The following is a 13,828-nucleotide window of genomic DNA, read 5'->3' on the forward strand; positions in this document are numbered from 1 at the left end:
AATAATTCAGTGCTCTACATAGTGCACTGTCAATTTTTCCACACTGCTTACCCTTCTCCTCTGCATCCAGCAATTACTGGCAGGACACTGTCTCTACTCATTCTAGGCATAGAGGACACAAACATTTAGTTCACTGTCAGAAACATCAATTTTTCTACACAACTGTAATATACATCACAAGTGTACCACTGCCACGGAACATTTATCGTGATACTTACCTTCTGCTTTCCAAATCCTTGCATCCTTTTCTGGGTGAGACTTGACATGTACATAACACCTCGAAGTAGGAAAAGGACAAAGTAACACTGATTCACCATGGCTGCGTAAACATGGCACAGCTCGGGCACTTGGAGCCTCTTCTCCTGTAGCAAGATAACTTCAGTACACAGTAAATAACCTTCTATGAATAAAACTCCCACATTGTAGTAGTCTAACAATAGACTACAAGTTATCTCGGGCATGTCTGGATTGTACTTACTCCTTTGAAGCCTCCTCCCAGGTCCTTGCTCAACGGGAAATATAAAGTCTCACTGGCAAGTCTTCCGGCAGCTGTCTCTACCATCACCCTTGACATGCAGATCTCGCCTTTGTCCTGCTAGGCTTCTTTCAGTAGCGTACAATATATACAAGTCACTCTCTACATATTTTTGCATCTGGTTAAACTGCAATTGAGCCCAGACAAGGCCAAGAGTAAAATCTCCACATTGCAAGTCACCTAATCGCATTAGCATACCCTTGTAGTGTCAGTTTTAACAATTCCTCAAGCTCTGTGAAGCCTTTACCTACATATCACATTCAAAATGCAGGTTACAAGACTGACTGGATATAAGGTCACATTTAAATACACAGCTGCCTGTTGAGTTTTGATGCCATCCAATTACCTGTATTTCATAATAAAAAGCGTTTACCTCTGAGATACACCAGCCATGCAGGGACCTAGGGCACATCCCCAAAACATAATTTGCATACACAGAGACATAATACAGCAAAGCCCCTCTGGGTGCAGAAGGGATGCCGTGTCCTCTGTTGAAATCCAGCCCCGAAGCACACATCCTTTCCCCCCGAGGTGACAATACAGCACGCATGTTCCTGAAACCAGCACTACGCAGAAGATGTTTGTACCTGGCACTAGGAGTTACATGGAAACTTACCTGGAGGCTTGTACACAATATGCATTTTTAAGGCTTCCCAAATTCCTTTGTCTGATCCACAGATAAGATTTTGACCTTACCAGTACAGCCTGATCAGCACGTAAGGGTATACAGTACCCGTTCACATTGGAAGTGACAGACTAATGATTACACATAGCATCACTGACGACATACACCCACTTTTACAGACTGATACCCCGCTCAACCAATTAGCACCTCCTCCCAATCCAGCCCCAGCAAAACAGAGAAACCCATACCAATTTTCACTTCCTAAACTTGTCAACGTACAGTGTTATCAAATTTTTGTTTCCATAAGTTTCACCACAAATGATTAGTAGCTTCAGTTAGAGAAAGCAGAAGAAACCAAACACAGAAGGTGGTCACCAGAGTAAGTTACATATATTAACATTATTTTATCCATTTTATCCACACAATTCACAGCATTACTAGTTTGATAAAGCATTACAGGCAATTAACAACATACAGAAGTTATCCACATGGTGAATCTTAGTCTTGCTGTTTAAAAATAATACAAGTTAATCCAACACAGTTCATTGCCAATACAGAAAATCCATATAAATTGGAAAAATGACATACTGAGAACAGTAGAGATGGTAGCACTGAACCAAGAGTGTAGGTAGATCACAAAACACCTAGGGATAAACCTCTCTCCCTAAACCAAAATCCAAACCATATCCCCCAAACTGAGAGAAGATGTTGTAAGGCAGTGCATTTCCGAAACATTTTCCTAAACAGGTACAACCACTGGCAGAGCTTCCTCCAGCCCCTGAGGAACCTCTGCTTCATCCGTTACTCTTATAGCATACAGACATCAGCTGTTTCTATAAAGTTCTCTCTTCTGATGTTCATGATTCTTTCCTCTAGAGGTGATAAATGACTCTTCTTCTCAACTAAAAGAATCCTGTGGAAAGTGCTGAAGACCTAAAGGCATTTCATGCCTCAGGATACTATTGTTATTTTGCGGCATACTTAAAAAGGACAGGTATTTCACAAAGCAAACTGAAAGACAAGGTCTCAAGAGCAAAGACTTTACTAAATTTGAAAAGGTAAAATCAGAAGAAGGTAATGAAAGGTTGGGACAGGATGAAAACAGAAGAAATTTAAAGAGTGATGACAACAACGGTAGTAAACATTACAAGTATCAATGTCTATCGGAATAGCCTCTCTTAGTTCTTCAGAAATTTATGGAATGACCAAAGATGAAATATTTTAAATGCTTATGAGTAACAACAAAATAATTATTAGAAAGATATGCTTTGATAGCAGTGGGGGCTGATTGTGATCAGAATCTCTAATAATTTTGTGTAAATAGGAGTATAAAAGCAGCTTGTGTGACATATTACCAGAAAAGGATCTACCTGCTTTATAATTTAAAAAAGTAATACAGAGAAAACAGAACTTTATTTTTCAAACATATGTCTTTCAGAACACATACATTCTTCGCTCATGTAATTGAACATTCATCCTTTCTTCCAGTGAGGACAGGAGTGTTACAGGGTTTTATAACACATTAGAGTTGCTAAATGGTAACTAAGGCTAGGACGATCCATGCAAACGTTGGTTATTTATTTTCATTGTCGGTTTGCTGCTACAAGACAATGAGTTTCAGAAGACAGCTCACTGGTTGCATATTTTGTGAGCTGTGCAGGAACTAATGAACTTTGCCTTTTTCTTTCTTCGCAAAATTACTAAATGGTTGCAGTCTTGCTTATACTGCTCATCAGCAAAACCAAGTTTTGCAGTTTTGAAGAATCAAAATGCATCTGCTACAGTGCATGTCACGAGGTCACAGAGTCAATTTAGTTAACTGCATCATATATTCCTGGAGTCTTATGGATACAACCATCTTATCGCAATGGGGAGGCAGTGATAATCAGCACAGTGAAAATAAAGCATGCACCCTCTTCTCCAATATTAACAACTGCTCAGAATACAGAAAACTGAGTACATTTCACATGGCAGCCATTGCAAGGAGATATAGAAATTTTAATAGGTTCCCATTCTTGAGTTACTTTATTGCTCTACTCAATTAAATGGTATTTAATGATTCACCACTTATATGGGTATTATATATCGTTCATACTCCATTGACTTCAGTGAAGCTGCTTCTGATTTTTCCAGAAAAGATAACTAGTTCTAAGGAAATATATTAATTTCCTGGGTAAGGCCTAAGTATCAGCAAGTTAATAGTTAGCAACTAAATATAGCAACCACTGTATTATTTTTGCAGTTCACACATGGGGAGGTTCATGTTATCACGTCATAACTGTTTACACCATTGATATTGGTTTAACTGCTATGCAGCCTATGGATGAGGACTATTTAATATAATGACTGTATTTCCATCAGAACTGTAGTGACCTGGCTGTTGCACTTTCTTGAGGCATTTTATTTTCAACTGTATCCATCCTAAATGACTGTTACAGAGCAAAACAGAAAGATTCTGGATCACCAGGTTAGGTGGTGTAGGTGGATTGCTGAAATAGTCAGGTTTGTTCATGTATTGTAGAAGGGTATCCAATACTCACCTTCATCCCTTAACACACCTTAACTCCACTCATTCTCAATGTAAGGAATGAGTAAAACTGATGACTCCTTGTCTCGGGCACTGACTCTGCCCAGAATGCTTATTTCCAAAGATCACTCTCAGACTTTTGTATCTCCTTGTCTCTGGTAGTTAAAGCAACGATTTCACTCCGCAACTGGGACGACGTGCACGAGGCCAGTGTCCGCAACTCAGCTTTCAACTGCTACTTGTTGCACCAAAGTAATGTGATCAGCCATGCTGGCTATCAGAGATATTTGGCTTTTATGATCAGCAATTTTTCCATCAGACAAAAATAAACCATTCAGCCCTGAAGTGCGGTTAACCACCTGGGTCAAAAAAATGATAACAAGCTGTAGATACTCATATCCCCATGCTATCTAATGCTAAATATACATCACTTAATTTTCTCATTGAATAAATTGAATAAAAGCTGCTTCTTTTTTTTTTTTTTTTTTTAATTACAAACTTGCCACCTCATACGAGCATTATCAACATCCAGCCTGCTTTCAGCTGACATGAGGCTGTTAATACTATGAGTAGATTTCACATTTGTCGAACATCGTGATAATATTTACTCACCTTTGTGTTGGAAATTTAAATAAAATTGCACGCACCATCACTGGTGAGACACTGGGAACCATGCAGATCTGTGCACCAACCCAGACCACAGGCATCATGCTCCTGAGTGAGCTGTACACTGTTCTGTCATGCACGGCTGTGCTCTCATGAGGGAATGGGGAGCACAGGTAAGTTTGCACCCTCTTGCAAGGAAGAAATAGTTCCTGTGTTACACACTGCTGAAAGATATTGCCCAGAGAGTGGAGGAATCTAAATGCAGAAAGCCTGACAAAAATTACTGTAACTGAGAATCTAAGGCACAGAGAGATTAAAATACTTTGCCCAAAGCCTTTCTGTAATATTGCATCAGAGATGGAAATTCAATCGAGCTCTCATGAGTATCAAACAAAATACTTTTCTTTTTTTTTTCCTTTGTGGTACTAGAATGTGTAAAGCGTTTCCTTATCACCAGAATTTTCATAAAGCTTGGCCACTCCAATCACAATACTTAAATGCACATTTTAAAGGACAGTGTCCCTTGAACACATACTTAGCTTTCATTTCATTCAAGAGAAGCTGCAAGTGCACGCATCGGAACTATAACATTAATTGTTACATTTGCAACATTTTAAAACAGATATGCCACATTAGCATGCCTGCATTTATCTCTGCTATTTATACAAAGAAACAGACACTGCAAAGCAAAGCCAGTAACAATATTAAAGTATCAGGTATTCATGTTTGGGAATGCACAATATTGAATATTGTGTAGAACATAACCTGACAATATCCAAAGGGGGAAAATGGTGTGAGAACATGAGAGAGGTTAACACAACAGTCAGTGTGGTGGATAAAATGAATGCATAACTCTTGCTCAATATGTCCTGCACGTGAGAGCTCAGGAAATAGTAGGATGCATATTTCAACAGGTAGTGGAAAAGCAACATACACAGCCCCTGACTACTGAGCTCTGGAACTGGCTACCACAGGAGCTTGTGTAGGAAGACAGTATCAGCTGGTTCACTGAAGGATACACACATTCAGGGACAACAGAGCCCTAATAGGACAGTAAAAGTACTGGGCAGGTATACACATTACAATGCTTCTTGAGATTCTAGCCGGGGGAAAAAAAAAAAATAAAGCTACGCTCATCTGCTTTCCTTGGCAAATGTACACTAAGGAATGTACACTACGCTAGATGTGCAGTTACTGTACATTTCATCTGTCCCCTGGGGTACCTCTATAGACAGATGTTCCTATCTACATGAGATTTTAGCTTCACCCACTGTGGAAGGAGTTTAACATTCCCTGGGAATCCAGGCTTACATGGTTTTCAAGCAAAATTTCTGAAAGATGATGCTGGAAATGGAATTCCCAAGGCAACGGAGCCCATACATGCAATAAAACACTAGAAAGAGTGTGTCCTGGATCACATATAACCACGGCTAAGCTCTGTAGCACCTATACATTGTTATTTTTCGTAACTGGAAAATACTGTTCCCACTAATCGCAATTCTTTGCTACAGTGCAGAAGTAAACTCATGGGAGAAGCTTTGCCCCAACTTGATGAGTGTACTGTCACCTGATCTCTCCATATACAGGGTGAGGATTTGTACCTTACTTCGTGTGCAGTAATGGTTCTATATGTACTTATACTCCCAAGTAACTCTTCAAGAAGATTGGAGGAGGATTTTAGAAGCACAAACACTTCACTTTCGCACATGATTTTGTAACTTCCTTTTTTGTAGCCCACAGAAAACCACGTCGAGCCTCATTTTAGCCTTTTGTCGTAACATTTTCAGGCTAGAGACACAATTATTAATTAATTTCTATACCATTAAGGTCAGTTCCAATATTAAGTAAGACAAACAGAAAGCTACTCATATGAGAAGACTACTCTGATCCAAGACTTCAGGGCCTGGCTTTATTTCAAGCCTTAAAGAGATGTCTTTCAAAGAAAACCAGGAAGCTAAAATGCTCAGAATAATTCAGCTTTGCTTCCTGGGTAACACTTTCCTGCTTTCTATAGACAGGCTTGCTCTAAGATTCTATATTCCTTATCCTGTTTCTTTTATGTATGTTTGTCCTTCAACTCGTATGCCTCAAGATCGCTGCTTACAAATTATTTTAAGCAGTAAAACTGGGACATATACAGAGCCTTTAAAGTAACCATTTCCCAGCTGTACTTGTCCACCCAAGTCTGTGAAAACACTTGCATCAATTCTACCAATACTTTTAATGTTTCACATAAAGTGAAGTGAAACACTAAACTTCTGGAGATCACAGAACAGTTCTCTCGAGAGAACTCTTCTCTAGAGACGAGACAGTTCTCTAGGTATGCCAGACAAGTCCAAAAGCAGCAGGAAAAAATCTCTCAACCTGCTGGCTATCCTCTTGCTAATGCAGCCTGCCACGCAGTTCATACTCATCACCATACTGGTTTTATGACAACTTATATTCAACTTGTCAACAAATTCCCCGTATCACCACTTACAATCACTAGGCTACCATATTTTCAGTTTTGAAATCTAAAAAAAAAAAAAAAAAAAAGTAAACCTCAACATAGGGAAAGGACACATAAAAAGTAATTTTTTTATGACTTCGATATGACTTGGCAAGCTTTTTTTTTTCCTAGTGTTTTCAGTCACATTTAATGGTTTATGCAAGCTGTTTTTTACACAAATGATGCACCAGTTCACCAATTCTGCTAAGAACAAACCTTGGCTTCCTTAAGGAAATTATCTGTGCTCTTTGCTGATCACCAGCTGAGAGGTGAAGCGGTGACCTGTTAAGCCTATCAATCCCTCAGGCTACGAATACATTACACGGCAGCAAATGAGTCAATGGAACATTGTCTTTTCCTTTCCGAAGTTACAAGAAGCAACATTTCACTCCTGCTTTAGCTTTTTCCTAACCTGAAATTAACTTATTTGTCCCTTTTCTTAAAAGTATTCCTCTCTAACTTGTCCGTTAAAAGCTAATGAAATGGTTCTTATTAAACCTAGTTACATTTAACATTGTAATCAACACCAAATTCTAGAAAAAAACCCAAACAAACAAACTTTCCTTTACATGAAGATAGGCATTAACTCTTTCCTAAAATCTCATATAAAATATTATTCCTCAAATGTCATGGCATGTCCGTATAACCTTTATGTCTTGTTTCATTAAACAGCAACAAAATACCAAAACATCATTATGTACTTTTTAAGCCTCCTAGTATTGGACAAGAGAAAAGTTAAATCTTTATATCATTTCAAATGTAATCAGTAAATACAAGAGGAGCCCAAGGGAGTCTTCCCATTAACTTCCACATGCTTTGAGATAAGGCACCAAGGTAAATATTAGCAAGTGAAAAAAAGAGAAATCGAAACTTACCCATGAATTCAATTCCTAAATGGTCTGCTATACCCAAGAAAGCATGTAAAAGAAAGAAAAAAGGAAATAAAGAAAATAAAAAAGAGAGAGACAGAAATGTTAGAAACAGACTAAAAAGTAAATATCACTCTTATCATAAATGGTAACATTCAATATTTATATGGCAGAGCTGCAGAATGCAATGCGGGGTCAGGGGCACACTGTGTGGGTACTGGTCAAAAAGAAAAGCAGAACCCTGTCCTTTGAAGGACAACCCTAAAATGGGAATTTAGGGCACTGAGCTGTCACAGAAGGGAAGTATATTTGGGGAAGTACATGAACACCTTTACTCATTATATTTGACTGAAGTGCCTCAAGCCAGCTACCTACAGGAATTTCATTTTATCTTCCTCGTGAAACTCCTCTCTCAACATGCTAACTATTACCATTAGTCAGACAGGGGTCTGGCTTTCATTTTTTACGACAGAGCAAAACCTAAAGAGATAAATGGAAGGCTCTTCCTGAGTTTGACCACACTTGCACACAATATGATTGCACAACTGCTATCTCTTGTGTAACAGAAAATCTGACTTCAGGAAAGAGTAGCCATGCTCCCTACTTAGCTATCTGACTGATACATTGCAATAATTTCAAGGCATGTAGAACTCTAGCAAAAATTTCAATGTTTTTAGAATATTGACTGAATTTACCGCATGGAGTTCAAAACATTTCAGGACCCTTTTTTCACATGACAAATTAGTATACAATATGTCCCTAACAGACAGATGATTTAGACCAAAGTAGATTTAAATTTATATCACACACTTATTAATTTTAAGTTGATGGCAGTTATGTTTAAGTTAATATGTGATTAAAGAATAACAAACTCTCCACTCTGCAGAGACAGGGCAACAGGAAAAAATAACTGACTTTTCAGAAGTGAGTGTGTAAAAAGTAGTAGCTTCAAGTCCAAACTGAAACTGTGCAAACTCAAACATTCAGAAAGGCTGCAAAACACAATTCTCTTCTATGCTAGGCTTGAAATATTTTGGTTTTCAATGAGAGGTTATAATTTGCATTATAAAGAACAAAAATGGATTTTTTTTCCTGATGAAAATGCAGTATTTTCCTTTAAAATATAATAAAAGCAAAATATGTTTATTGCATTTGTCTTCCTTTCAATTTATATTCACGTTTCCTTAATACAGAAAAGATTAATACATGATTTTGCTAAAATTTGCAAGAGTAGCATATGCAGAGAGGAAGACGGCAAGGAAAGAGCAGGAGAGTTACAGGAAAGATGGAGCAAGACTGATGTGTTGGCTGATGCTTGGAGCTGGGAGGTACTACTGGGAGCTGTGTGAAACACTTGGTCCCATTAACTGATGTACTGCAACTTTCAAAAGTCCACTTAAGAATAAGTCCACTAATATATACCGCAAAGTTGAAATAAGATTTTCCAACATAAACCAACAGTAATTTTAAACAGTGTATCATACGACTTCTCAGCTCTGGTATTTGTGACGAGAATGTGAAACATTTGGGTTTCTGTTGAAAATACCTTGCAACCTTTCAGTCCTTCCAGAAGGCATCAAGCATCAGTTTGATCTGTTAACTTAGCACACAAATCTATATAATAGTTGCTAAACTCTATATTTACCTTCATGCAGAAGACACAATACACATCTCAAAAGAACATAAGATGATGCTATGTGATATAAATACCTCATTATCACAGTTTTAGGACAGGTGTAAGTCTAGCGATACCCGAATGAATCTTTCTTTTTGATATTAAATACATAAGTCAAAACCATACATATATGTATTCCACATTGCAATCTTCTAATTTGTATTCTTGCATTCATGTACAACTGTCACATACAAACACCCCTTGTTCATTTGACACAGGGATGTAATTTTTGTAAAGGGCCATTATCTGGTCTCTAAGGAGCTGAGGATATTCACACATGAAGCAAGATCCTGTAACATCATATTTTTAAGTCTACATAGAACAGCTGATAAAACAATTCTTCTTTCATAATGGGGCTATACGTGTTCTCCACATGATTTCCATTTGCAGCTTGCAATCTCCCCATTGAGTTCACCAACGTGGTTAAAAGACGTTTTCTCAAAAATCACATACAAAGTACACCTTTCCTTTAAAAAAATGGAAAAAAATATTTTAGTTCATCTTTGAGTGGTTTATACATAAGTGAGGGTCAAGGGTATCTGTAACTGTCCCAGGAAATGTGTTCACCTGGAGAGGCTGGAAACATGTCAGGTTATATATTTTAAATATCCCGTGTACCTGGAAAGCAACTTCAGCAACCAGTATAATATATATTGCTGACAAAGCTGTTTTACACAGATTATGAAGAAAGGATGTCTAATGGGGTAAACCTTCACAGTAAAACATCCAAGCTGCCAATTTATATCATTAAGCATGGTTCAACAAGCTCTGCGAGCAGCTACCTGGGAATAGAAAATAAAAAAAAAATATAATTCTTGTGGATCCAGCGTCCACTGGCACTGGCTCAATCCTCTTGTCTGGCTGCCGTGGCACATGTATAGTGGTAACAGAGCCCAAGTCTTGGAGCTGAGCTCTGGGCTCACCCTTGTGTCTGGGGAAGGGACTCTGCACCCGTGGTGGTGGTGGCCGGGAGGTGGCCAAGGCAGCTGGGCTGACAGCCCAGCCAGGCCCACTGGGAAATGCCAGCGGCTACAGCTGTGCCCCAGGGACTGTACATGGCAAACAAGCCTTCCACACCACCAGGGATCAAGCAAGCACTGCTCAAATGCACTGAACTGTGGTTGGTGGTGTGGTTGTGGTTTGTTGTTGTTTGGTTGTGGTTTTTGTTTGTTTTCCCCTCCCTCTTTTTACAATGGCAAAAAGACAGTCTGTAACATGACTATTCTCCATGTCCTTATTCTCTTCACCCTGGGAAAAACAAAACCAAAAGGCATTCTGATCCCAGAAACAACAGCACTACCCGGGCTGCTCTGAGACTTCAGAAGCAAAAAGGAAAAAAAAAAAATCCTCTTAAGAGCCTGAACATACTCACTTTCTTCCCTTCCTTTCCTCCTCTCACTGCAGAAAGTCAGGTGTGCTCACAAGTTATCAAACACCTAACTTTGAAACTTGTTTTCCTTAATACAAATCTGGCTCCTGCAGCAATGGTGTTTACCAAAGCATTCAGCATATTGAATCGGGGACGCAAGGCAAGGTGCTAGAAGAAATGTCAGCAGTCATTAATCACACCCGTTGTTTGGCTCTTAGTGTTTTTATAATCCTGCTTACTCCACTAGCTACAGGAAAACAAACAAACAAACGAAAATCCACCCAAACCCCACATCTTTGCATCTGAAAAAAATCAGAAAAGGAGAGAAAAGGACTGCTTCCAAACCCCATGCCCTTATCTGAGCTGGCCCCTGCCAGGGGCTGCCTCCAAGGCCCCCTCCCTAACCTTTTCAGAAGGCAGAAAGTAAATGTTGGCTCTCTTGGAGTAGAGCCTTTATACAGCAGCTTTCCATCACCAGCAAAGGACTAACTGGACTCTCATACAGGCAAAAGGGGTCAGAAACCTCCCTGCACAAAATGTAGCAGAGAATCCCCAGGACTCCCCGGGGCTCTTTTCCCTCCTGTACCCAGCAATGCTGGTGGCAGGGAAAGAGGGGATGGGGAGAAGCACGTGGAACAGGTTATGACCATCATCAGGCTGCCCCTTGGTGACCAAACATCAGTCCAGCAGTTACTCTCCCTTGCACTGCTGTGGCAAAAATTAATGATTTTGCAAGCTCCGGTTTTGGAGATGGTTTTCCTCCCTCTTAACAACAGCAAGAAACTCTCCCAGCAGATCCATATGAGACAGACGTGGCACAGGGAACAGCACGGCAGGGGGAATGGGGGAAAAATGGGGAGCTGTGGTGGTGACCTGAGACTGAACCAAATATAAAAATGTAAAGTATTGACCCCTGACATGCTACAGCGTAACAAAGGACTGTTACATTGCTATACAGCCCTAATATATAAATGATAAATTGCCTGCAGAGCACTTCCTCGGACACAGCGAGTGTAGTGCCAAGTAATTCACCATCGAGCAACGCAGTTTCTTTAAAGACTTGGTTCAACAAAAATGTATATGAGAGCTATTAATGTGCTGAAGCGTGGGCGCTGCTCCACAAGATGGGGTCGTTAACCAAACAATGCAACTGTATTTTATTGTTGTTATTGTGATTTCTTCTTTTCTCTGGTATTGTTATGTTCTTAGGAACTAACATATTATGCAGACAGGAAGATTATTCACTTTTATATTTTATTTTATGAATATTTCTGTATTTTGTTGCTGATGTGGGGAAAATACTGTGCCTTATGGTCCTTGTACTATGTGAATTTGCTGCTAGTATTAAAGCCATTTTAATTCATACTTTACGAATACATACACACCTGGGAATACTTGATAACAAGCACAAGAGAAGATAAATTCACACTCACTAATAGACTAATTTATTAGTGCTTCCCATAGAACATGCAGCCTTGTGTCTGGATTGTGGTTTGCTGCATCATGCTAAGATGGAGATTTTTCCCCAGTTAAAGGCAGGTTTCATTATTCCAAGTACATTCTTAGCTACACTATGAATAGAAATACAAAGACAACATGTAAATCTCACTGGTTTATAGAAGAAAAATCTTGGCCATGAAAATACTCATTGTAGCCCTCTACAGACTTTTCAATCTGTTTTAAGGATAGGTTGACTTTGGGATGAAGGAGACAGCTTTAGGAAATCAGTGCAACAGGAAAGTATTTTGCTCTGCAAATGAAATTTATTTCTTCCAATAAACTCATAAGATTTGTTAAATTGCCCTTGCTAGATCATTGTCTTGAACAGAAAATGCAACACGATAATATGCTGCACGCTACGTTGGGACAGCTCAAGTACTCTGAACAGATTATTGGGCTGGAAGGAACAGGACAAATTTTAAATCTTAAGTATTAGACTGATCAAACTTGGTATGAAATGAAGAAAAATCCTTCCATTCAAAAGGCAGCTAGATTAGGATACTACCTAAACATACAAACTGCTACTGTCTTGTCCATTATTTTTCTATGTTTGACAGCACACAGTTATCAGCATATTTGTACATTTAGTGAAACTAAAACTGTAACTGGTTAACATATATTAAAGTATATTATTTTTTGGTGCCTCACTTGGCATGTGAGCACAAAGAGTTACAGGACAAAGGATTTCACTTTTCAGTAGGAAGGGTACATCGCGGGAGGTTATCAGATTTAGCAAGCTGGCCAAACGCTCTTAGAAGCTGGTTTGGGTCTTTTTCAGTATCGAAAAGAAAAAGCACCAACATATATTAATTTATTTTACAAATCTCAGTCACAAGCAAGCACAAAATTTGATTTTGTTGTTTGTTTTAGGAAGATTCCAGTGATTTGTTTCTGTAATTAATTTACACAAAAGTACTCTTTGGAACATTTTTTTGCAGTGCAGAAGAAATGATTGGGGTGGTTCAGGGGAATCAGACAAAGTCAAGGTAGTTCAACTACTAATTTTTCAAAGCATCTTCACTGAAAGACACAACAGAAATTTCCCTCTGTGGGACATTTAAAAATGGACTAAACTAAATCAGGAGAATGGCTTTGAACAGATTAATACTTGATGTCTCCTTTTTACCTCACTGACAAAGAAGACTTATTAAAATTTTCCCAGATGTAAATTTCCCTGGTAACAGGTAAGGTGTTCACTACACGTTAGCTGGTGTAATAGTAAGTATACAGAATATATCAGTAATTTGCCCTACCTATGTAAAAACACAGTAATGAAAATCATACATACACATGATATTTGGTCAGTATTCAATGAAATTATAAATCATGGTTACAGAAATGATACCAACTAAGAAATAAAAAAAGGTCATAAATCTACAAAAAACTTCATAATCTGTTATATTCTCAGTATAAACAATGAGAAAAGATGCACATTGTCCATTTTTATAGATAGGGTTATTTTTATTTCAAAATCCTCAATCATTTTATTTTAAACCCCTCAATATGCAAAAATAAATATTGAAGACAGCATCTACAGGTTATTTTACCCATTTATTTTTAAATGAAAAAAAAAAGGACCAAGAAGGGAAAAACCTAGACTTGCTGTGAGTATTTGTATGGCTCTGGGGAGGCTA

At 38.5% G+C, this 13,828-nt stretch overlaps 1 protein-coding gene across 1 annotated transcript in view; it reads right to left on the reverse strand.

Annotated features, from left to right (window-relative positions):
* NRG3 (neuregulin 3) overlaps window positions 1–13,828 on the reverse strand; it is a 391,269-nt gene that overhangs the window by 60,440 nt on the left and 317,001 nt on the right. The window contains exon 4 of the mRNA XM_065639250.1: window positions 7,657–7,683. Within this exon, the coding sequence (XP_065495322.1) occupies window positions 7,657–7,683 (27 nt within the window). The remainder of the gene's footprint in view (window positions 1–7,656; window positions 7,684–13,828) is intronic.

Source organism: Caloenas nicobarica, chromosome 7, assembly GCF_036013445.1.
Source record: "Caloenas nicobarica isolate bCalNic1 chromosome 7, bCalNic1.hap1, whole genome shotgun sequence".
Classification (NCBI taxonomy): Eukaryota; Metazoa; Chordata; class Aves; order Columbiformes; family Columbidae; genus Caloenas; species Caloenas nicobarica.